Source organism: Hyla sarda, chromosome 8, assembly GCF_029499605.1.
Source record: "Hyla sarda isolate aHylSar1 chromosome 8, aHylSar1.hap1, whole genome shotgun sequence".
Taxonomy (NCBI): Eukaryota; Metazoa; Chordata; class Amphibia; order Anura; family Hylidae; genus Hyla; species Hyla sarda.
In genome coordinates, this window is record NC_079196.1 from 174,747,194 (window position 1) to 174,768,881 (window position 21,688).

Genomic DNA, 21,688 nt, shown 5'->3' on the forward strand with positions numbered 1-21,688 from the left:
TTGGGGGACACAGACCGTGGGTGCATCTTGCTGTCTCTAGGAGGTGTGACACTATGGTAATAAAAAAAGTTGGCTCCTCCCAGCAGGCTCCCCCCCCCCCCCCAGAGGATCTTCCTGATCTGGCTCTCCAAGCGCTAAAGTTGGGGATTTTCTGTGCTCATTTTCCATGCAGTCAGCCCGTTGTTCTACCTTTGCTGTGGGTCACCTAGCGGCTCTCCGCCGATCTCTGTGGCTTAAGGCTTGGTATACGGATGCCGCTTCTGGAAGACCTCTCACTGGGCTTCCCTTTACGGGTGGCTGTCTTTTTTGACAAACGCCTTGATGAGATTATCTCCGAGGCATCGGGAGGTAAGCGTTCCTTGTTACCTTTAAAATAAGGCTCGCCCTCCTTCCCAAAGGAAGTTTTTTTCCTTTGGTTCTTTCGGAACTCTGGCCCCAGTTAAGGGTCCGGACAGGGGCTCTCGCGGGACAAGAAGGCTCCCTCGTTCCGGGCACGCTGTCTTGGAAGTCGGACTCCAACCGGTCCAGCCGTTTTGCGCCCAAATCGGACAACCGCAAACCCACTTCTGCATGCAGTAAGGCCTTCACCCACTGTTTCTTTTGGGTGAGAGGTCGTCTCTTGTTTTTCCGAGTCATCTGGATCCCATATATTCAGGACTCTGGGGTCATTAACATGGTGTCCAACAGTTACCGGATCGAATTCGCCTCCCTTCCGGGGGGATCGTTTTTTTTAGTTTCCGGGCCCCCGGTCTCCTCCTCCTGGCGAAGCAATTTAGAGCAGCTCTCCAATCCCTGCTTCTCCAGGGGGTTTTCGGCCCCGTTCCTCCAGGGGAACGTTTTTCGGGGTTCCTTTCAAATCTTTTTGTGGTCCCCAAAGGGTTGGTTCTGTGCGCCGATTCTGGATCACAAGCGTCTCAACCGTCTCTTTCCCATCCGCCACTTCAGAATGGATTCTCTCCGTTCGGTATTGGCGTCCCTGGAACAAGGAGAGTTCCTTCCTTCGGTGGACATCAAGGATGCCTACCTCCATGTGTCATTATTTCCGGGCCATCATCGGTACCTACGCTTTGCGGTTCCAGAAGGGTACTTTCAATTTGTAGCCCTCTCCCTTGGTCTAGCCTCGGCACCTTGGGTCTTTTCAAGATCCTGGCACCAGTGATGGGCCTGTTACGGTCAAGGGGAATCTCGGTGACACCTACCTGACGACCTTCTCTTCAGGCTCCAAACTGGAGCCCAGACTCTGGAGAATTTGGACGTCACTCTTCACACTCTGACTCGCTTTGGGTGGATGATCAACCGGGACAAGTCAATCCTCCGTCCTACACAGTCTCTAACCCTTCCGGGACTTCGATTCTTCACGGCCTCTGCCCGAATTGGTCTTCTGGGACAGACGTCTGGCGCACCGGTCGGGGGTCTGCTCCCTTCGGCCCCAGGTATCAGTCTCCATCCGTACTTGTATGGAGGTTCTGGGTCGGATGGTGGCAACTATGGAGGCCATACCCTTTGCCCAGTTTCATTACCGCCCCCTTCATCTGGCAATTCTCTCTCGATGGGACAGGTCTCCTCTATCCATCGATCGTCAGATTGTTCTCCTCGCAGGGTCCGTCAGTCTTTGCTCTGGGGGCTCCGCCCCCCCTTCTCCTCCAAAGGTGGTCATTTCTTCCCCTTCTCTGGTGGTGGTTACAACGGATGCCAGCCTGTCGGACTGGGGCGGCGTGTTCTGGGATTGGACGGTTCAGGTACTCTGGTCTCCCCTGGAGACCCTTCTTCCGATAAACATATTGGAATTGCGGGCGATTCTTCTTTTCTTATTCATTGGGAGTTCTGTCTTCAGTCCCGTCCCGTCCTGTTTGTGTTCTGTCAGATAACGCCACATCCGTGGCGTACATAAATCGACAGGATGGCTCTCGCAGCTCGGCAGCCATGGCCGAGGTTACCAAGATTCTCACTTGGACGGGGAACAAGGTTCCAGCCATCTCCGCGATTCACATTCCGGGAGTGCTCCACTGGGAAGCGGACTTCCTCAGTCGGCCCTCACCGACCCTGGCGAGTGGTCCCTTCATCCGGAGGTCTTTGTGCAGCTCTGCGACCTCTGGGGCATTCTGGAAGTGGACCTCTTCGCGTTCCGGCTCAATCGCTTGATCCCTCCGTTGATGTCCAAGTCCCGGGACCCTCAGGATCTGCCGTGGACGCCCTAGTGGTTTCTTGGGCGGGGTTCGCCCTACCCTATTTGTTCCCTCCTCTTCCGCTCCTTCCCAGGGTGCTGAGGAAGATCAAAGCAGAGGACGTTCCCGCCATTCTGTGAGCTCCAGATTGGCCCCGAAGGTCGTGGTACGCTGACGTAGTCAGGCTCCTGGACAACACTCCCCTGCGCCTTACGCTCCGCCCGGACCTACTCGCTCAGGGTCCTCTTTACCACCCCATTTTAGAGTCGCTACATTCGGCGTGGCGGTTGAGACCGCGGTTCTGAGGGCTGCGGGTTCTCTTCCCAGTCATTCACACCTTGCTCAAGGCTAGTAAGCCCTCCTCCGCAAGAATTTACCACCGTTCTTATCGGTCTTATCTTCGTTGGTGTGCGGCTCAGGGCTTCTCTCCGGTAACCTTCTCGATTCCTGTCTTCTCTCCTTTTTGCAGTCGGGGTTGGAACTGGGGTTGTCTCTCAGTTCCCTTTAAAGGTCAGGTTTCGGCCTTGCTATTCTTTTCCAGCGGCCTCTGGCTTCTAATTCTCATGTCCGGAACTTCCTGCAAGCGCACGTTGTTCCTCCTTATCGGTCCTCCTCTCCCCTTTGGGACTTGAAATTGGTTCTGAGTGCCCTCCAGGGTGCACCCTTGGAGCCCCTTAGAGAGGTGTCTCTCTGCCTCCTTCCTTGGAATGTGGCGTTTCTTGTGGCTATCACCTCCATCCGGAGGGTGTCTGAACTGGCAGCTCTTTCCTGCTGTTCTCCGTTTCTGGTGATCCATCAGGACAAGGTCGTTTTTCCGGCCAGATCCTTCCTTTTTGCCCAAGGTGGTCTCGGCTTTTCATCTCAATGAGGACATTGTCCTCCCGTCTTTTTGTCCTGCTCCCTCTCATCCTGAGGAGCACTTACTACACAAGCTGGATGTAGTCCGGGCTGTTTGGGCTTATCCTTCCATCTCTCTTCATTTCGTCAGTGTGATTCCTTTTTTGTCCTTATGGAAGGTCGTCGCAAGGGACAACCTGCTTCCAAGGCCACCATTTCTAGGTGATTCGGTCTGCCATTTCGCAAGCCTATCGCTGCAAGGGGAGGATTCCTCCTTTCAAGGTTGTGGCTCATTCCACTCATTCTGTTGGGGCATCCTGGGCTCTCCAGAATAGAGCCTCGGCCTCGCAGATTTGCAGGCGGCTACCTGGTCATCTTTGCACACTTTCTCGAGGTTTTACCGAGTTCATACTTTCACATCAGCTGATGCTAGTCTGGGGTGTAAAGTGCTGCAGGCGGCAGTGGATCGGCTATCTGCCTAGTTACTTATCTGCCCACCCAAGGGACGGCTTTGGTACGTCCCACGGTCTGTGTCCCCCAATGGAGCCGATAGAGAAAAGGAGATTTTTTAACACTTACCGTAAAATCTCTTTCTCGAAGGATCCATTGGGGGACATAGCTCCCGCCCTTTTTGGGATTTTTCCTTTGGTTCTCTGTCCGAGGGTGTGTTCAGTTATGTTTTTTCTTCTGCTTCTCGGACAGTTTTGGGTCTTCTTGACCTGACTGTCTCCTCCTATTGCTCTAGAACTTAAACTGATTACCTCAGAGCCTGAAGGTGGGTATATCCTGCTGGAAGGAGCAGACTTCTTTTTTATTACTATAGTGTCACACCTCCTAGAGACAGCAAGATACACCCACGGTCTGTGTCCCCCAATGGATCCTTCGAGAAAGAGTAAGTGTTAAAAAAAATCTCCTTACTCACTGTACCCCCTAGTGAATACCTTGAGGGGGTCTAGTTTTTAAAATGGGATCATTTAGGGGGGGTTTCCTATGTTCTACCACCTTTACATTTCTGCAAAACTTGCATAGCACATAAAAAAGATGTTCTTTTTGAAATTTTGAAAATACTGAAAATTTCAAGTGCAATTGTTAGGCTTCTATTTCATTTACAATGTTAATAAAAAAAATAAATACACATCTAAAAGTATAAGTTTCATAAACTATTTGGTCAGAAAGTATAAATATATGCAACCTATAAGTGTTAAAATAGCAAAAAAAAATGTTATCGTATTTTTCGTATCGTATTTTTTAATTTTTTTTAATGATTTTTTGCATTGTAAATAAAAAACTACAAATGATATCGGCCTACTTTTACTATGTACATGAAGGACGACTTGTGACAAAAAAACAATGTCAGAATTATCGTGTTTTGACAAAACGTTACCAGAGTTATACTCTAATAAAGTCAGACATCCCGATTTTAAAAAGCAGGCCTGGTCTTTTAGGGATGTACAGACCTAATTCTTTTGGTCCTTTAGGGGTTAATCTGCTGTTTTTGTAAATATTGCTTTTGTAGGTACGTTTTTCCCGCCCAGAATCTGAGCAGGCCAAGCAGAGGAGGGCTCAGTCCTATGAGTTTTTGCAGAAGAAGCAAGCTGAGGAATCCTGGGTGCATCTTCATTACTGTGGGATTAAGGTGGGGGTCTATGGCAAATGATCTCGCTCAAATCAGAGTTCAGTCTGTGTCGCACGGGTGTAATACGGGCACATTTTTAGCGTTCATATTATGGCCACAATCCCTGGCCTGATTGCAGGTCTGAGAGCTTGAACTCACATTTGGCAGAAATAAGGCTGGGCTCAGCCGTAATACACCTGTGTGAAACCAGCCTTACAGCTAGATTTTACTACACTAAGAAGAAATAACATTAATACTTTTTTTTACTTTATCATTGATATTTTTAGGACAGTCGATCAGAACATGAAAGACAGTATTTGCTTTGCCAAAATCAAACAATGACTGAAAACCAAGAACTAATGAAATCCCCCAGGTATGTTTCCATTAACTTTTCATAGACAAAACCCTTTTCTTTCTTCAGGATTTCAAAAACAGAACCATTCTTGTCCTCAGGTTGTGCATGGTATTACATAGTTACATAGTTAGTATGGTTGAAAAAAGACATACGTCCAACCAGGGAATTGAAGGGAAGGGTGTAAGGGGATAAGGGAAAGGGATGTAGTTTTATAATTCTGCATAAGCATTAATGTTATTTTGTTCCAGGAATGTATCTAACCCTGTTTTAAAGCTGTTAATTTTTCCTGCTGTGACCAGTTCCTGAGGTAGACCGTTCCATAAATTCACAGTCCTCACAGTAAAGAAGGCGTGTCGCCCCTTTAGACTAAACCTTTTCTTCTCCAGACGGAGGGAGTGCCCCCTCGTCCTTTGGGGGGGTTTAACCTGGAACAGTTTTTCTCCATATTTTTTGTATGGGCCATTTATATACTTTTATACGTTTATCATATCCCCCCTTAAACATCTCTTCTCAAGACTAAACAATTGTAACTCCTTTAATCGCTCCTCATAGCTAAAATGTTACAAGTACACCCAGATCCTTCTCTACCAGTGACTTTGCCAGTTTAATTAATTGCAGCATATTTCCACTGAAGTGAATGGAGCGGAGTGGCAGGGTTTTTGGAAGAAAGCCGCTGTGTTCCCCCTAGAAATTTTTCAATAATTGGACATGTGGGTGTCACCTTATCTTTGTAAAGGGGAGTGTCCATACAGTCTGATTCTTACAGCATTGGTTGAGTTGTCATTGATAGGATGTAAAGTGCTGTAAACACATCTAGATAGGTTGCATGTATAGCTATATCACTGGTTAAGATATATTAGATATCCTGGACGCAGCACACAGAGGGTTAATACTTGTTCCCCAGACCTATTGGACTGAATAGAATTAAACAGCAGTACATTTTAAAAAATACTTAAAAGCACCTCCCCTAAGGGTACAAAGAATAGCCAGCCCCTTACATAAGGTTTTATATTTCTGTTCCTATTGGATATGATGTCAGACTCATAGTACAGGAAGTACAGAAGATGGCCCCTGTACATTGGTGCTAAACAGTTCACTCTGTCCCTGTACCAGTAACTCATGTAACTCCCCCGGTGACCATCCCGACTCATCGTTCCAGGTCTAATACGCCTCAGTTTAAGGCTACCTCTGCATGCCCCACTTCCCGGTGTACGGCCTTTGCCTCAGGTAACTTGGTTGCGATTCGTCGCTCCATGTGGCTGAAGGCGTGGGATGCAGACGCTGCTTCGAAGAGATCCCTCATTGAGTTGCCCTTCTTCAGTACTTGGCTCTTTGGGAAGTGCCTAGACAAGATCATATCCAAAGCTACGGGAGGTAAAAGCTCTCTGCTGCTGCAGAACAAACCTCGCCGCTCTGATCCCCCTGTCGGAAGATTGCTTCCTTCCGGTCCTTTGCTTCGGGTCATCCTCCCAAGCATGTGCCCTTCCAATTGCGCAAAACTCCCTCTTTCAAGGCGCATCTTTCCTACAAGTCAGACAACCGTTCTGGCATTTCGTGGCCAAGTCCGGTAACTGTAAGCCTACCTCCTCCTGAAGGGATGCCCCCACCCATGTCCTCTGCTCGGGTGGGAGGGCTTCTGTCTCTTTTCCAGTTTCCGGTTTTGGGACGTCGTATCCTATGGTTACCAGATAGAGTTCGCTTCTTTTCACCGGGATCGTTTCTTCCGATCCCGCCCTCCTCGTTCCTCTTCTTTGGCGGTGGCTTTTCAGGTAGCTTTAACTACCCTCCTCGCTTAGGGAGTGATTGTTCCAGTTCCTCCAAGGGAGCGTTTTTCAGACAATCTTTTTGTCGCCCCATTCTGGACCTCAAACTGCTCAACCCCGCCATCTGCTGCTGTGCTATTTCCGCATGGAGACCCTTCGCTCGGTGGTCGCATCCATGGATAAGGGGGAGTTTCTTTCCTCAGTGGATTTCCAGGATGCCTATCTACACCTATCCCCATTGTTTTTTTTATTTTTTATTTTTTTACATGCCTATCCCCATTTTCCCCACGCATCAGCGATTTCTCCAATTTGCCGTCCCTGCGGGTCATTTCCAGTTTGTGGCTTTTCCTTTTGGCCTAGCCACAGCTCCCGGGGTTTTCATCAAGGTCATGGCGGCGGTGATTGCCATCCTTCGGGCTCAGGGGATCTCGGTCCTCCCTTACCTGGACGAACTTTTGATTAAACCTCCGTCCTGGTCCCAGAACTTAGAGAGCCTTCATCTCACGGTGCAGACCCTGTCCGCCTTTGGCTGGGTGATCAACCAGGAGAAGTCCAACATTTCTCCCACTCAGTCCCTTGTCTTCCTGGGTCTCCTTTCGACACGGCGGCTGCCCGAATTTGCCTTCCATTGGACAAGCGGCGCTCCCTATCGGAGGGTGTCCATCGTCTACGGCGCCCCTCTCCTGTTCCAATTCGCTTCTGCATGGAGGTACTGGGCCAGATGGTGGCGGCCATGGAGGCAGTTCCTTTCGCCCAGTTCCAATGTCTCCCTCTCCAGCTGGCCTTCTTGGCTGGTGGGACAAGTCACCGTCCACTCTGGATCACCGGATTCTTCTGCCCCCCCTCCATTCGTCTGTCTCTCTTGTAGTGGCTCCACTCTCCCCTCCTTCTCCAGGGACTGTCGTTTCTCCCCCTCCACTGGCAGGTCATCATGAGCGATGCGAGTCTCCTGGGTTAAGGAGGTGTATTTCGGGACATAATGGTCCAGGTTCGCTGCTCCTTTCAGGAGGCTCACCTCCCCATCAATCTTCTGGAGCTCCGTGCCATTTTTCTTTGCCTCCTCCATTGGGAGTAACTCCTACAGGGTTGTCCTGCTCGAGTCCAGTCAGACAACACCATGGCGGTGGCATATATCAATCGCCAGGGCGGCAGTCGCTCAGCGATGGCGGAGGTCTCCCAGGATTCTGCTCTGGGCTGAGATTCGAGTCCCCCCTCTCTCTCTCTGCGTTCCACATTCCGGAAGTGGAGAATTGGGAAGCAGATTTTCTCAGCCAATCCTGCGGATCCAGGGGAGTGGTCTCTCCATCCGGAGGCGTTTGCGCAGATGTGTGATCTTTGGGGGACCCCAGACTTGGATCTCTTCGCGTCTCACCACAATAGACAGGTTCCTTGCTTTGTTGAGAAGTCCCGTGACCCTCTGGCAGTGGAAGTGCTCATCATCCTGTGGTCGTTCTTCAGTCTCCCTTACCTCTCTTACCTCCTCTCCCGACCAGGGTTCTGAGGAAACTCAAAGCGGAGGGCGTTCCTGCCATTCTGGTGGCTCCAGACGCGCATGGTATGCCGATGTAATTTGGCATCTTCCAGTTCGTCCCCATCTGCTCTCCCAGGATCCTCTCTGCCACCCCAATTTACTGTGTCTGCATTTGACAGCGTGGCGGTTGAAACCATGGTTTTGAAAGCTCTGGGTTTTCTACCAGAGTGATTCGCACCAAGCCTTCTTCCGCTAGGATTTACCATCACACTTAGCGGGCCTATTTCTGGTGGTGGGAGGCTCAGTCCGTTTCTCCTGTTATATTTTCCTTTCCGCGCCTTCTTGCTTTCTTGTAATTCGGTCTGGATCAGTGCTTGGCGCTCAGTTTCCTTAAGGGTCAAGTGTCTGCTCTTTCTATTCTCTTTCAACAGCCGTTAGCTTCCAACGCTCACGTCCGTACCTTTCTGCAGGGCATGACCCATGCAGCTCCACCATACAGGTCTCCCATCCCTCCTTGGGATCTCATCCTGGTGCTTGGTGCCTTGAGGGAGGCTCTGTTCGAACCTCTATGGGATGCTTCTCTAAGAGTCCACTCTTGGAAGGTCACCTTCCTTACTGCGAATACCTCCATTAGGTGGGTCTCCGAGTTGGCGGCTCTTTCTTGTCGTTCTCCTTTCTTGGTCCTTCATCAGGACAAGCAATACTACAAAAACCAATGGTCATTTATAGAAAATACAAAATATGCTTAATTAATAACACATGTATAATATGTAAAAATGGACGACTTCCACCCAGATGGAGGAAAGAACAGCAAACATAGGTGACCCCTCAGGTCCAAATAGGAGCTGATAAGACATAATATGCAAAAGATAGAACCATAACAGAGTATATAGATAAACAAATGTTAACATGTCCAACAGGACTACAAGGCAAAGCAGCACTAATAATAAAACCTACTTAGTCTAAAAATGTCAGAGAGCCTGAGGGGACATCAGGGGTTTCCTACAGTCTCTGTGTTCCCCAATGGAGCTGACCGAGAAAAGTAGATTTTTATTTTTTTATGCTTACTGTAAAATATTTCTCGGAGGTTCCATTGGGGGACACAGCAACCACCCATTTTTGTTTGTGGTTATATGGTTTGGTTTTCTGACCGAGGGGTTGTTTTCCTCGTGCCAGGAAGGGCCGACTTCTTTTTGTTGCCTAGTGTCGGCCTCCTAGTGGCAGCAGCATATACCCACGGTCTCTGTCCCCCAATGGATCCTCCGTGAAAGAGATTTTACGGTAAGCATTAATCTACTTTTCTCTATCCGCTCCATTGGGGGGACACAGACAGTGGGTGTATCTTGCTGTCTCTAGGAGGTGTGACACTATGGTAATAAAAAAAAAAAGTCAGCTCCTCCCAGCAGGATACAACCGCCTTCAGGCTCTGAGCTAGTCAGTTTAAGCTTAGTGTCTGAAAGAGGTGGACATGGGCTGGATTCTCCAGTCCAGGTCTTCTGTTTTTTATTTTCCTAGTATAGGGACGTGTTAGTTTTTTATTCTCTTTTCCGTTTTCAGGTGGGGACTAAGGAACTGCGGTTCACTATTTCCCCACTGCAAGTAAGGGGGCACAGACATTGCGTATATGCGCTTTTAACCCCCTCTCGCCAATGGTCAGCGTCTGGGTGGTACCTTGTGGGTCCGGGTCCCCCTTTTTTCTCTGCTCGCCTCGCTCGCGCATAGCAGCCAGGCGTGATGCAGGGACAAAAGCTGACTGAAGACTTCACTGAAGACTCCATTAGGTAAGGACTTAGGTAAGTACTTTCCCCTTTTTCCCATAGGTATGGACTTGCAACCTCTGGAGACCCCCTGTTTTGGCCCACCTTCAGTGTATGGGGCTTGATTTTACAGGGGCTGCACTTATGCTGGGGGAGCAGCGACACCTGAGGGGGCATATTTTTGTAAGGCACCTTACTTTTGGGGGGCATGTGGTATTTAATATGTGTGTGTGTGTGTTGGTTGCACCTACTCAGCGCCTTATATGCGGCTGTCAGCCACGGCGCTGCTTCGGGTCAGGCGCTTTCAGCACCGGCTTCCTTCTTATGCTTGCAGCGCCTTATACGCAGCTGCAAGCCGCGGCGCTGTTACGAGCCGAGCGCTTCAGTGCCGGCTTACTTTCACTTTCGCCGGCAGCGCCCGCTCTGTTCCCCCGAGCGCATATACAGCTAGGCAGGTGCGCTCGGGACAAGGAGCGGGCGCCATGACAGCTCTTCTTCGGCCGGTCTGTGGCTCCGCCCACTGTGCTGGGAGCTCTCAGAGGCGCAAAGCACTCCGCCCACTGTGCTGGGAGCTCTCAGAGGCGCAAAGCAGCATCCTATCAGCGCTGTGGGCGTGATTTTCTTGGGTAGGAGTCTGTTACTGTGTGCCTTGCTCCAGGCACGGCCCTCCCTCCCTATTGGCTGGCTTGTTCGGTCTCTCTGGCTGCACAGAGCGAGTTCTTCTCACTGCAGCTGACAGGGGACACAGATCTGGGTGAGAAAGTGCCTCTTTTTTTTTTTTTTACCCCATTATGTCCGTACCCAGGGCTGTTCCTCCCTCTAATTAGAAACCTGGGAATTCAGTGACTTATTATACCTGTAAGCACTATAATACCAAGATGCCTGGCTCCGCTGAGCTCGCTTGCTCTGCCTGCTCCACTGCTCCCCCTGGTACCCCCTGATGCCCCTTCGGCTTGGGTTTCTTCCCTGACCCAGTATATGGCTGACTTATCCCAAGTCTCCCGTTCGGTGGCTGAGGCCTCCCGGGAAATGGTGTCCGCCTTGAAAGGGTCTTCCCGGCGCAGGACCTCTGAGAGGGCCCGCTCTTCGTCCCCTCGTACTTCACACTCTCACAAGCGTGCTAGGGTTGCCTCGTCTGACTCTTCCATTGAGTGTTCGGATAGATGTGAGCGTTCCCCTCGCGGGTCCTGGCCCCCCCCTAATAACCTGGCCCAAAGTCGCTCCACCAGAGGACGTGCTTGGAGTCGCCGCTCTGGCACGCCAGAGCCGCGTACCCGGTCTGGATCGCCCCCCTCCAGGACTGCCTCTACTCACTCACATTCCCCTGGTGAACTAGTGGACGAGGCTTCCAAACCGGCATCTGACCCAGAGGACCGCTCGGACTCGATTGCTACGGTGAACTCATTGGTGACAGCCATAAGAGACACCTTTCACTTGGGGGACCCAGGATCTTCGCATGTCAATCCAGGAGTATACTTTCATCGTACTAAGCCAGCACCTCAAAGGTTCAGCTCTCACGCTGACTTTGACGACATTCTGGAATCAGCATGGAAACATCCAGACAAGAGATTCCCGGGAGTCAAGAAAATTCAAGAGCGTTATCCATTTGACAAGGACTTTGTCGCTAAGGTGGCTTCCCCTCCCTCAGTGGATCCACCAATCTCCCGGATCTCTAAGGCGACTACACTGCCTCTGGCAGATGCCGCTGCCTTCAAGGATCCCACGGACAAGAAGGTAGAATCTTTAGTGAAGTTCGCTTCTGAAGCAGCTGGCTCTTCTCTTCTTCCCATCTTCGCCTCGACATGGGTCTCAAAGGCCCTGTCAGAGTGGTGCCAACAGCTCCATCAGGATATCTTAGCGGGATCCCCCCCAGAGGACCTATCTGCTCTGGCTCTCCGATGCGCCAAGGCTGGGGACTTTCTATGCGCAGCTTCCATGCAGTCAGCCCGTTGTTCTGCCTTTGCTGTGGGTAACCTAGCATCCCTCTGCCGCTTATGTGGCTTAAAGCTTGGAATGCGGAGGCCGCTTCCTAAAGGTCTCTCACTGAACTTCCCTTTACGGGCGGCCGTCTTTTTGGCAAACGCCTTTGATGAGATTATCTCTGAGGCAACGGGAGGTAAGAGTTCCTTGTTACCTCAAAAGAAGGCTCGCCCTACTTCCCAAAGGAAGTCCTTTTCCTTTCAGTCCCCTCGGACCTCTGGCCCCAGTGAGGGGTCCGGACAGGTGCCCTCGCGGGACAAAAAGGCTCCCTTGTTCTGGGCACGCCCGTCTTGGAAGTCGGACTCCAACCGCTCTGGCCGTTTTGCGCCCAAATCGGGCAACCGCAAACCCACTTCTGCATGAAGTGAGGCCTCCACCCGCGGTTTCTTTGCGGGTGGGAGGTCGTCTCTTGTTTTTCCCAGACATCTGGACCTCGCACATTCAGGACTCTTGGGTCAGGGACGTGGTGTCCAACGGTTACTGAATCGAATTCGCCTCCCTTCCGAGGGATCGCTTTTTTCGATCCTGGGCCCCCCGGTCTCCTCCCCTGGCTAAGCAATTCCGTGCGGCTCTCCAGTCTCTGCTTCTCCAGGGGGTGATTGTCCCCGTCCCTCCAGGGGAACGTTTTCGGGGTTTCTATTCAAATCTCTTTGTGGTCCCCAAGAAGGACTGTTCTGTACGACCAATCCTAGACCTCAAGCGTCTCAACCGTCATCTTCTCATCCGCCATTCCGGATGGAATCTCTCTGCTCGGTGGTGGCGTCCCTGGAACAGGGGGAGTTCCTTTCATCGGTGGACATCAAAGATGCCTACCTCCATGTGCCAATATTTCCGGGCCATCATTGGTACCTCCGTTTTGCGGTTCCGGAGGGGCACTTTCAATTTGTAGCTCTCCCCTTCGGTCTAGCCACGGCTCCTCGGGTCTTTACAAAGATTCTTGCGCCAGTGATGGGCCTGTTACGGTTGAAGGGGATCTCGGTGATACCCTATCTGGACGACCTTCTCATCAAGGCTCCAACCAGAGACCAGACTCTGGAGAATCTGGACGTCACTCTCCATACTCTTACTCGCTTCGGGTGGTTGGTCAACCGGGACAATCAGTCCTCTGGCCTACCCAGTCTCTAACCTTTCTGGGGCTTCGATTCGACGGCCTCTGCCCGAATTTATCTTCCGCCGGACAAACGTCTGGTGCTCCGGGAGGGGAACTGCTCCCTGTGGACTCAGGTATGTCTCCATCCGCACTTGTATGGAAGTCCTGGGTCAGATGGTGGCAACTATGGAGGTCGTACCCTTTGCCCAGTTTCATTACCGCCCCCTCCAACTGGCGATTCTCTCTCGATGGAACAGATCTCCTCTGTCCCTCAATTGTCAGATTGTTCTCCCTCTCAGGGTCCGTCAGTCTCTGCTCTGGTGGCTCCACTCCCCCCTTCTTCTCCAAGGGCGGTCGTTTCTTCCCCTTCATTGGCAGGTTGTTACAACGGATGCCAGCCTGTCGGGCTGGGGTGGCGTGTTCAGGGATTGGACGGTTCAGGGACTCTGGTCTCCTCAGGAGACCCTTCTTCCGATAAACATATTGGAATTATGGACGATTCTTCTTTGTCTTCTTCATTGGGAGCCCCGTCTTCAGTCCCGTCCTGTCCGCGTTCAGTCGGACAACGCCACTGCCATGGCGTACATAAATCAACAGGGCAGCACTCGCAGCTTGGCAACCATGGCCGAGGTAACCAAAATTCTCTCCTGGACGGAGAGCAAGGTTTTGGCCATTTTGGCGATCCACATTCCGGGAGTGCTCAACTGGGAAGCGGACTTCCTCCGTTGGTCCTCGCCTGACCCCGGCGAGTGGTCTCTTCATCCGGAGGTCTTCACGCAGCTCTGCGACCTCTGGGGCGTTCCGGACGTGGACCTCTGGGGCGTTACGGACGTGGACCTCTTCGCGTCCCGGCACAATCGGAAAATCCTTCCTTTTGTGTCCAAGTCCCGGGACCCTCAGGCTTTGGCCGTGGACGCCCTAGTGATTCCTTTGTCGGGGTTCGCCCTACCTTATCTGTTCCCTCCTCTTCCACTTCTTCCCAGGGTGCTGAGGAAGCTCAAAGCATGAGGACATCCCCGCCAATTTACAGTCGCTGCATTTGACGGCATGGCGGTTGAGACCGCGGTTTTAAGGGCCCGCGGGTTCTCTTCCCAAGTCATTCGCACCATGCTCAAGGCTCGTAAGCCCTCATCCGCAAGAATTTACCACCATACTTGGCGGTCTTATTTTTGTTGGTGTGAAGCTCAAGACTTCTCCCCGGTGACCTTCTCTGTTCGCCGTCTTCTCTCCTTTTTGCAGTCGGGGTTGGAACTGGGGTTGTCTCTCAGTTCCCTTAAAGGTCAGGTTTCAGCCCTTGCTGTTCTTTTCCAGCGGCCCCTGGCTTCTAATCCTCATGTCCGGACCTTCCTGCAAGGAGTGGTGCATGCTGTTCCTCCTTATCGGTCACCCTCTCCTCCTTGGGTCTTGAATTTGGTTCTGAGTGCCCTCCAGGGTGCACCCTTTTAGCCCCTTAGAGAGGTGCCTCTCCGCTTCCTTTCTTGGAAAGTGGCGTTTCTTGTGGCTATCACCTCCATCCGGAGGGTGTCTGAATTGGCAGCTCTTTCCTGCCGTTCTCCGTTTCTGGTGATCCACCAGGACAAGGTCGTTTTCCGTCCAGACCCTTCCTTTTTACCTAAGGTGGTCTCAGCCTTTCATCTCAATGAGGACATTGTCCTCCCGTCCTTTTGCCCGGTTCCTTCTCATCCTAAGGAGCGCTTACTAAACAAGCTGGACGTAGTTCGGGCTGTTCGGTCCTATCTCTCCATCACTTCTTTGTTTCATCAGTGTGATTCCTTTTTCGTCCTTACGGGAGGTCGTCGCAAGGGACAACCTGCTTCCAAGGCCACCATTTCTAGATGGATTCAGTCCTTTCGCTGTAAGGGGAATATTCCTCCTTTCAGGGTTGTGGCTCATTCCACACGTTCTGTTGGGGCATCCTGGGCTCTCCAGAATAGAGCCTCGGCCTCGCAGATTTGCAAGGCGGCTACCTGGTCGTCTTTGCACACTTTCTCAAGGTTTTACCGGGTTCATACTTTCACATCGGCTGATGCTAGTCTGGGGCGTAAAGTGTTGCAGGCGGCAGTGGATCGGCCGTCTGCCTCATTACTTATCTGCCCACCCACGGGACGGCTTTGGTACGTCCCACGGTCTGTGTCCCCCAATGGAGCCGATAGAGAAAAGGAGATTTTTTAACACTTACCGTAAAATCTCTTTCTCGAAGGATCCATTGGGGGACACAGCTCCCGCCCTTTTTGGGGTTTTTCCTTTGGTTCTCTGTCCGAGGGTGTGTTCAGTTATGTTTTTTCTTCTGGTTCTCGGACAGTTTTGGGTTTTTCCTTGACCTATTGGTCTCCTCCTATTGCTCTGGAACTTAAACTGACTAGCTCAGAGCCTGAAGGCGGGTGTATCCTGCTGGGAGGAGCTGACTTTTTTTTATTACCATAGTGTCACACCTCCTAGAGACAGCAAGATACACCCACGGTCTGTGTCCCCCAATGGATCCTTCGAAAGAGATTTTACGGTAAGTGTTAAAAATCTCTTTTTATGTCTTCACATAAATATTTTTTTTCCCCATTTCGCTGTAGATTTGGTGGTAAAATGAGTGATGTCATTAGAAGGCACATACAGTTGCTGGTGCAAAAAAAGTCCTTTAGTGGTAAAATTTGCTGCTTGTTAATTCTATTCTAATAGTGCTGGGGATCATGTATTAACCCTCTGTGTGCTGCCTTTGGGCTAGAGGGAAAAATAATTCAGATAACTTTTCTCTTATTTTCTGTGTATCTACAAACCACAGTAGATCTATTTTTATTATGTATTTCAGTGAGTATCTACAGATGCTGATGCCTGTGAATGTTGAGGAAGAATGGTAAGTACTTTCTCAGACTGCTTGGTCCTGTGTGGTTCCCATGTGGGGGGGTCAGACATCTCTGATGGGCTTCAAGCAGACTATCCCCCTCTGGGCAGATTTCACATAATTTTAAACAGTATTTTCTTGAATACAAGCCTATCGCTTTAAACTTCAGTAGGAAAAAATTTAGATTTTACTAGGCTCACTGTTTTCTCTGTTTACAACTGACAATTGAATATTAGACACTGACATCTATAGAGAAGGTGGAATAGAAATCCATAAAGAGTGAATCCAGGGAGTGGAAACTAATGTAATATTTAGGATTTAGTGATGAGAAATGAAGCGGAGCACTCACCCATCACACGCTGCAGCCTGACTTGTGAGGGTACAGTCACAATGACGGGTGGCTTCACAATGACAAGCCTAGTAAAATCTAACATTTTTTCCTACTGGAGTTTAAAGCAATAGGCTTGTTGGGGCGTATAATTAGCATGACAATAGGGCATATGTTTTTCATATCTACATAACCTCTTAAGGATGGACCCATTTTGTACCTTAATGACCAGGCTCTTTCTTTTATTTTATTTGACATGTATCTCTTTAAATGGTAATAACTTTAGAACGCTTTTTCTGAGCGGAGCAATTCTGAGAGTTTACAAGTGAACAAGGTCTACACTTTATACTTTAATTGAATAACTTATTTTATTTTTTACACTTTTTACAGGTTATCCTATGCTGCAATACATTTGTACTGCAGCCCAGTATGACCTGATCAGCTGCACACAGTACAGCCTGTGCGATCCAGCCTGTGGCTGAATCTCACAGGCTTCTGTAGCAGACAGGAGGTCATGATCTGACCACCTGCTGCCATGGTGACCCGTATCGTAGCGCCCGAATTAGTGAACAGGGGTAGTGCGCTCCTCCTGTCAACACCATAGATGCCGCGATCAGGATTGGGGTTAATGCTGCCGGGACTGGTGCGATCGCGGCTCCGGCAGATGCAGCGGGACTCTGGCTGTGACTCCGGCAGCGGGTCCCGACGCTGATCTCCTGCGTTGCCCGCGGTAGTGCCTGAGATCGCTAGGACTTATGCATATGTCCCAGGGTGTCGGTGCTGGGATGTATGCATACGTCCTATAGCGTGAAGGGGTTAAGCTGGCCACAGATATATCATAAAGTCTCTGCTACCCGATGCACTTCTACTCATTACAATATTTGGTATGTATCTCGGATTTTTCCTTAGTGTGAAAATATCAGCCAGAGAAAAAATAGGACATTAGTTAAGATTTCCCTTTTAGATCCTCAAAGTTTAATTTGGAAAAATTCCATGTATATACCATTTTATTTTTTGTACTGGGCCAGGAATGGCAAATGTGTGTTATTTCTGAGTAACTGGTAATTCATTTTTCCCAAACAGTGAAAAGCCTTTAGCTCCAAGCAATGTGTTATCAATGGCTCAATTGAGGACTTTGCCACTGGCTGATCAAATCAAGATCTTGATGAAAAATGGTACGTCCTACATAGTTTTGGTTTTACTATGTAAGGTTTGAATCATTTCTGTTGGGGGAAAAAAAGCATGTTTTTGCACTTGTATAATGCACACCACCAGTATTCCAGCAGTGTCATCTGTTTCATCCCAGTTTAGCTGCATCCATACATTCCAATACTAAGGCTATACAGTACAGTGGTCCCTTAACATACGATGGTAATTTGTTCCAAACGAGCCATCGTTTGTCCAATCCATCGTATGTTGAGGGATTTGTGCAATGTAAAGTATAGGAAGCTGAACTCCCCTGTCCCCGCCGCTCGCGATGGTGGCCCTGCCGCTCCCGATGGTGACCCTGGCCTCCGCCGGGCTCTCCTGGTCATCTCCGGTCCTCCAATGGGCTCTCCTGGTCATCTCCGGTCCTCCGCTGGGCTCTCCTGGTCATCTCCGGTCCTCCGCTGGGCTCTCCTGGTAATCTCCGGTCCTCCGCTGGGCTCTCCTGGTCATCTCCCGTCCTCCGCTGTCTTCTCCGGTCTTCCGCTGTCTTCCGCAAGGCCTTACTGGGCAGGGATCAACTGATTATCGTTATGGCCGATATTATCGGCCGATAATCATGATTTTGGGCATTATCGGTATCGGCAATTATCTTGCCGATAAGCCGATAATGCACCGCCCCCACCGCACCGCGACCGCCACCCCCCCCGACCCGCCGCACCGAACCCCCGACCCACCGCGTCGCACCCCCCACCATAGTGCTGGGCGGTATACCGGTATGGATTTTTGCCCATACCGCTATACCGGTCAGGCCCCTCCCCCACCCTCCGAGTCAATAAAAAAATTTAACTTGCCCGTAATGGGGGTGGTCCGGGCCATCCATCCTTTCTGTAGTGTCCGGGGGCGTTCCGGGTGGAGGGTGAACCGGTCCGGGCTGTCCTTCTCCTGCGGTCATCTTCTCCACTCCGGGCAGGCTCCGGCCTAGTACACTGCATAGACGTTGCTACGCCATGACGTCGGGTGCGTCACTGCGCAGCGGCGTCTATGCAGCGTACTAGGCCGGAGCCTGCCCGGAGTGGAGAAGATGACCGCCGGAGAAGAAGGACAGCCCGGACCGGTGCACCCTCCACCCGGAACGCCCCCGGACACTACAGGAACGATGGATGGATGGCCCGGACCACCCTGACAGGCAGAGGAGAGAAGCGGGTGGCGGCGGCAGCAGCCTATGGCCCCGCAAAAGCCACTGCAGATCATTGATTTAAAGCGCCCGCTTTAAATCAATGATCTGCAGCAGTGTCGCAGGGGGTTAAATAGCCGATAACTTATACCGGAATATCGGTATAAGTTATCGGCTATCGGCCCTAACCTGCACCGATTATCGGTATCGGCCCTAAAAAAACGATATCGGTCGATCCCTATTACTGGGCCTGCGTAGCGATGTCATTACGCCGCTGCATACGCCATTCCTATTGGATGACGTGCGCAGCAGCGTATTGACATCACCGGAGAGGGCCGAGAAGACATCGGAGGGCACCCCGGAGGGGTAAGTAATACTTACCGTACCACACGGGGAACATTAAGCTGCTATCCGGCAGCAGCTTAAGCATTTTGCGCTGCCGGATAGCACTTAATGCGATGGCCCGACATACAATGCTTTTTTATGTCGATGCTGACATCGACATGCGATGGCCTCTGATGCGAGGCCATCGTATGTCGATTTGATCATATGTCGGGGCCATCGTAGGTTGGGGGGGTCACTGTATTTTATATTCTATAGTGTGAGTTAGGGGACAGAAGTTCGATGTCACAGATTTGTCGCTTGCTCCACTAGGACTCCTAGTAAGTGCATTGATGAGACTGCTACCTTTTGCAAAGGCATCATGGGAAATTTTGCTGCACTAGGAGAGCCATATTCTAGAGGAACTAGGGATCAAGAGCATGCCTGCTACATCAGCTAAAATAGGTATACACAAGGCGTACAGAAAAGCCTCTATATTATTCTCTAATAGGATTACAACTACCGCATGGCATAGTGCCATGAAGTGTCACGTAATGACTAGTGTTAAGCCTATCCAGCTGTATTTGTGCATGGGGCGTGGAAGTCTTCCGGCCCCCTGCACTTCTAGGCGGGGCGTTCAGGAGTGGTGTGTAGGGGGCGGGGTATATAACGCCCCTTCACCTACTGGCGGGACGTTACGTGCCGTTTTGCGGATCCCCCCCAACCCTCCCTTTTTTCAATTTATCCATTACAGGGTATGCTTTCTAAAGGCATGCCCACCGTTTGCGGTTATGGGCACAAATCTGACCGCTCTAAGTTGAAGGTTTTTCATATAGGTAAGCATGTATCGTTCTAATCACGAGCACGAATGTGGAGCCCTGAGCACAATTGTCTCCAACTACAAGGGTGCTAAGCACCATTGCTCTCCTTGCTCCACAGCACCGTAAGGACTCACATAGTGACAACGAACTTTCCCACCTGGCGGCATTGAATAATTTACACAGGACTGCAAATTATTACTGATTTTACATGATATATTCTTGGTACAACTGCAAAGGCCCTGCAAAGGCTGTTTCCGTACATTATAATTTATACTACTTATTGAATAAATCTATCTACTATTTAATCTATGAGTTGGACGTCTATAAAGGTATTAGAAGAGATTTCCATAGCCCTGTATATTTATTAATACATTTACTGTTAAATGTTTTTTTTTTAGTATAGATTTCCTTGTTGGTACAGCGATCCTCAACTTAAAATGGCCTCAACATACAATAATTTCAACATACAATGGTCTTTTCTGGACCATCGTAAGTTGAAACCAGACTCAACATACAATGATACGGACAGTCCAGATCTGTAATGGTGTCAATGGCTGGAAGAACCGACCAATTCGTTGGTGTTCGCTGGTAAAACACCTGTATTACTGAAGTATATGCACTGACTGGTGTCTGATAGCGCCCCCTACAGTACAGGGAGGTATTACATGTTCTGTACTCTTTACCTGTACCAGGGTTAGCTGCTCCTTTTGGACACCAGGTGAGAGCGACTCAATTACTTTTTTAAGACACTGTGTACTGTACAGGACCCCGAAGAAGCTCCTGTCCTCTGCATAGATCAGTGTTTCCCAAGCAGTGTGCCCCCAGCTGTTGCAAAACTACAACTCCCAGCATGCCCGGACAGCCAACGGCTGCCCGGGCATGTTGGGAGTTGTAGTTTTGCAACAGCTGGAGGCTCCCTGCTTGGGAAACACTGACATAGACAGTGATTACAGCTCCCAGCAGATATTTCCTACTTTTATATATAAGGATTTGCTTTATCTCTATTATTTATCTTTAATTCTCACTTTTTCCTATTTTTGGATGACATTTCGGTGGCTCCAGAACCAATAACCAGGTTTCCATAGAGTTATAGTCTCAACATACAATGGTCGTCCCAGAACCAATTAATATTGTAACTTGAGGGACCACTGTACTTGTAAAGTATAGCTTCACGTATGCATTTATATACACGCTGAGGCTATAAACAGTCACGACCTTAGGGGGAGTTCTTCCTGCTGTGGATTTCCATGGTTGAATCCACATGTAGAAAGGATTTAAAAACTCCATCCACAATGCAGCGTAGAAGATCGGTTCGGTACTGAGGGCATGCTTTGGATTTCCTAAGCCACAGTATGGCCGATCTCTGCAGGTGAAATCTGCACCAAACAATGCGTCAAAATCTGCATGTGAATTTTGATGCAGGTTTGCTGTGAACTCCATGGTGGGAAAAGTTTTCAGTGTTTGGACTCACTGCCTTGTTTTCCCAGTGGCGGGTCTACTGTATAGAATAATACATTTTTTTTACCAACCAGTTTTATAATATCCTGATACGTTTTCTGATATCTGTCCATTTTGTCCCTGCAGTTAAGGTTATACCGTTTGCAAATCTCATGGGTTTGATGGCTGCCGGAACAGAATCTATTGCAGTTCTGCGCTGCATACAGCAGGTGGCGATGTTGGTGCAGGGAAACTGGGTGGTTAAGAGGTGAGCACTGACTAGTTTGTGTTTTATTTCTTTGTTTTGTGTCATTGCGTTAAAGGGTTATTATCCTCTTGGGGTTTATATTCCTTTCAGGATCTGAACTTGGATTCACTGCTCAGAGTATGGGCGGGAACATTCTGTTGATTATTATACAAACAATAACCGTGTGGCGTAAATTTCCCATATTATCTAAGACATATCGTCACTCTGTTATCTGCCTGGGGTCATATAACTCAGTATAGATCACAACTAGCTGTTTGATACAGAAAAAACTGAGCAATTACTACGGAAAAAAAAAAAAAAAAAAAAAAAAAAAAATATATATAT

General features: G+C 49.7%; 1 protein-coding gene across 2 annotated transcripts in view; it reads left to right on the forward strand.

Annotated features, from left to right (window-relative positions):
- Window positions 1-21,688, forward strand: part of POLR3E (RNA polymerase III subunit E) — a 74,434-nt gene that overhangs the window by 21,147 nt on the left and 31,599 nt on the right. For both annotated transcript variants that reach the window (XM_056535028.1, XM_056535029.1), the window contains exons 9-13: window positions 4,519-4,638; window positions 4,905-4,990; window positions 15,834-15,878; window positions 17,278-17,369; window positions 21,244-21,364. In XM_056535028.1, coding sequence (XP_056391003.1) covers window positions 4,519-4,638; window positions 4,905-4,990; window positions 15,834-15,878; window positions 17,278-17,369; window positions 21,244-21,364 — 464 coding nt within the window. The remainder of the gene's footprint in view (window positions 1-4,518; window positions 4,639-4,904; window positions 4,991-15,833; window positions 15,879-17,277; window positions 17,370-21,243; window positions 21,365-21,688) is intronic.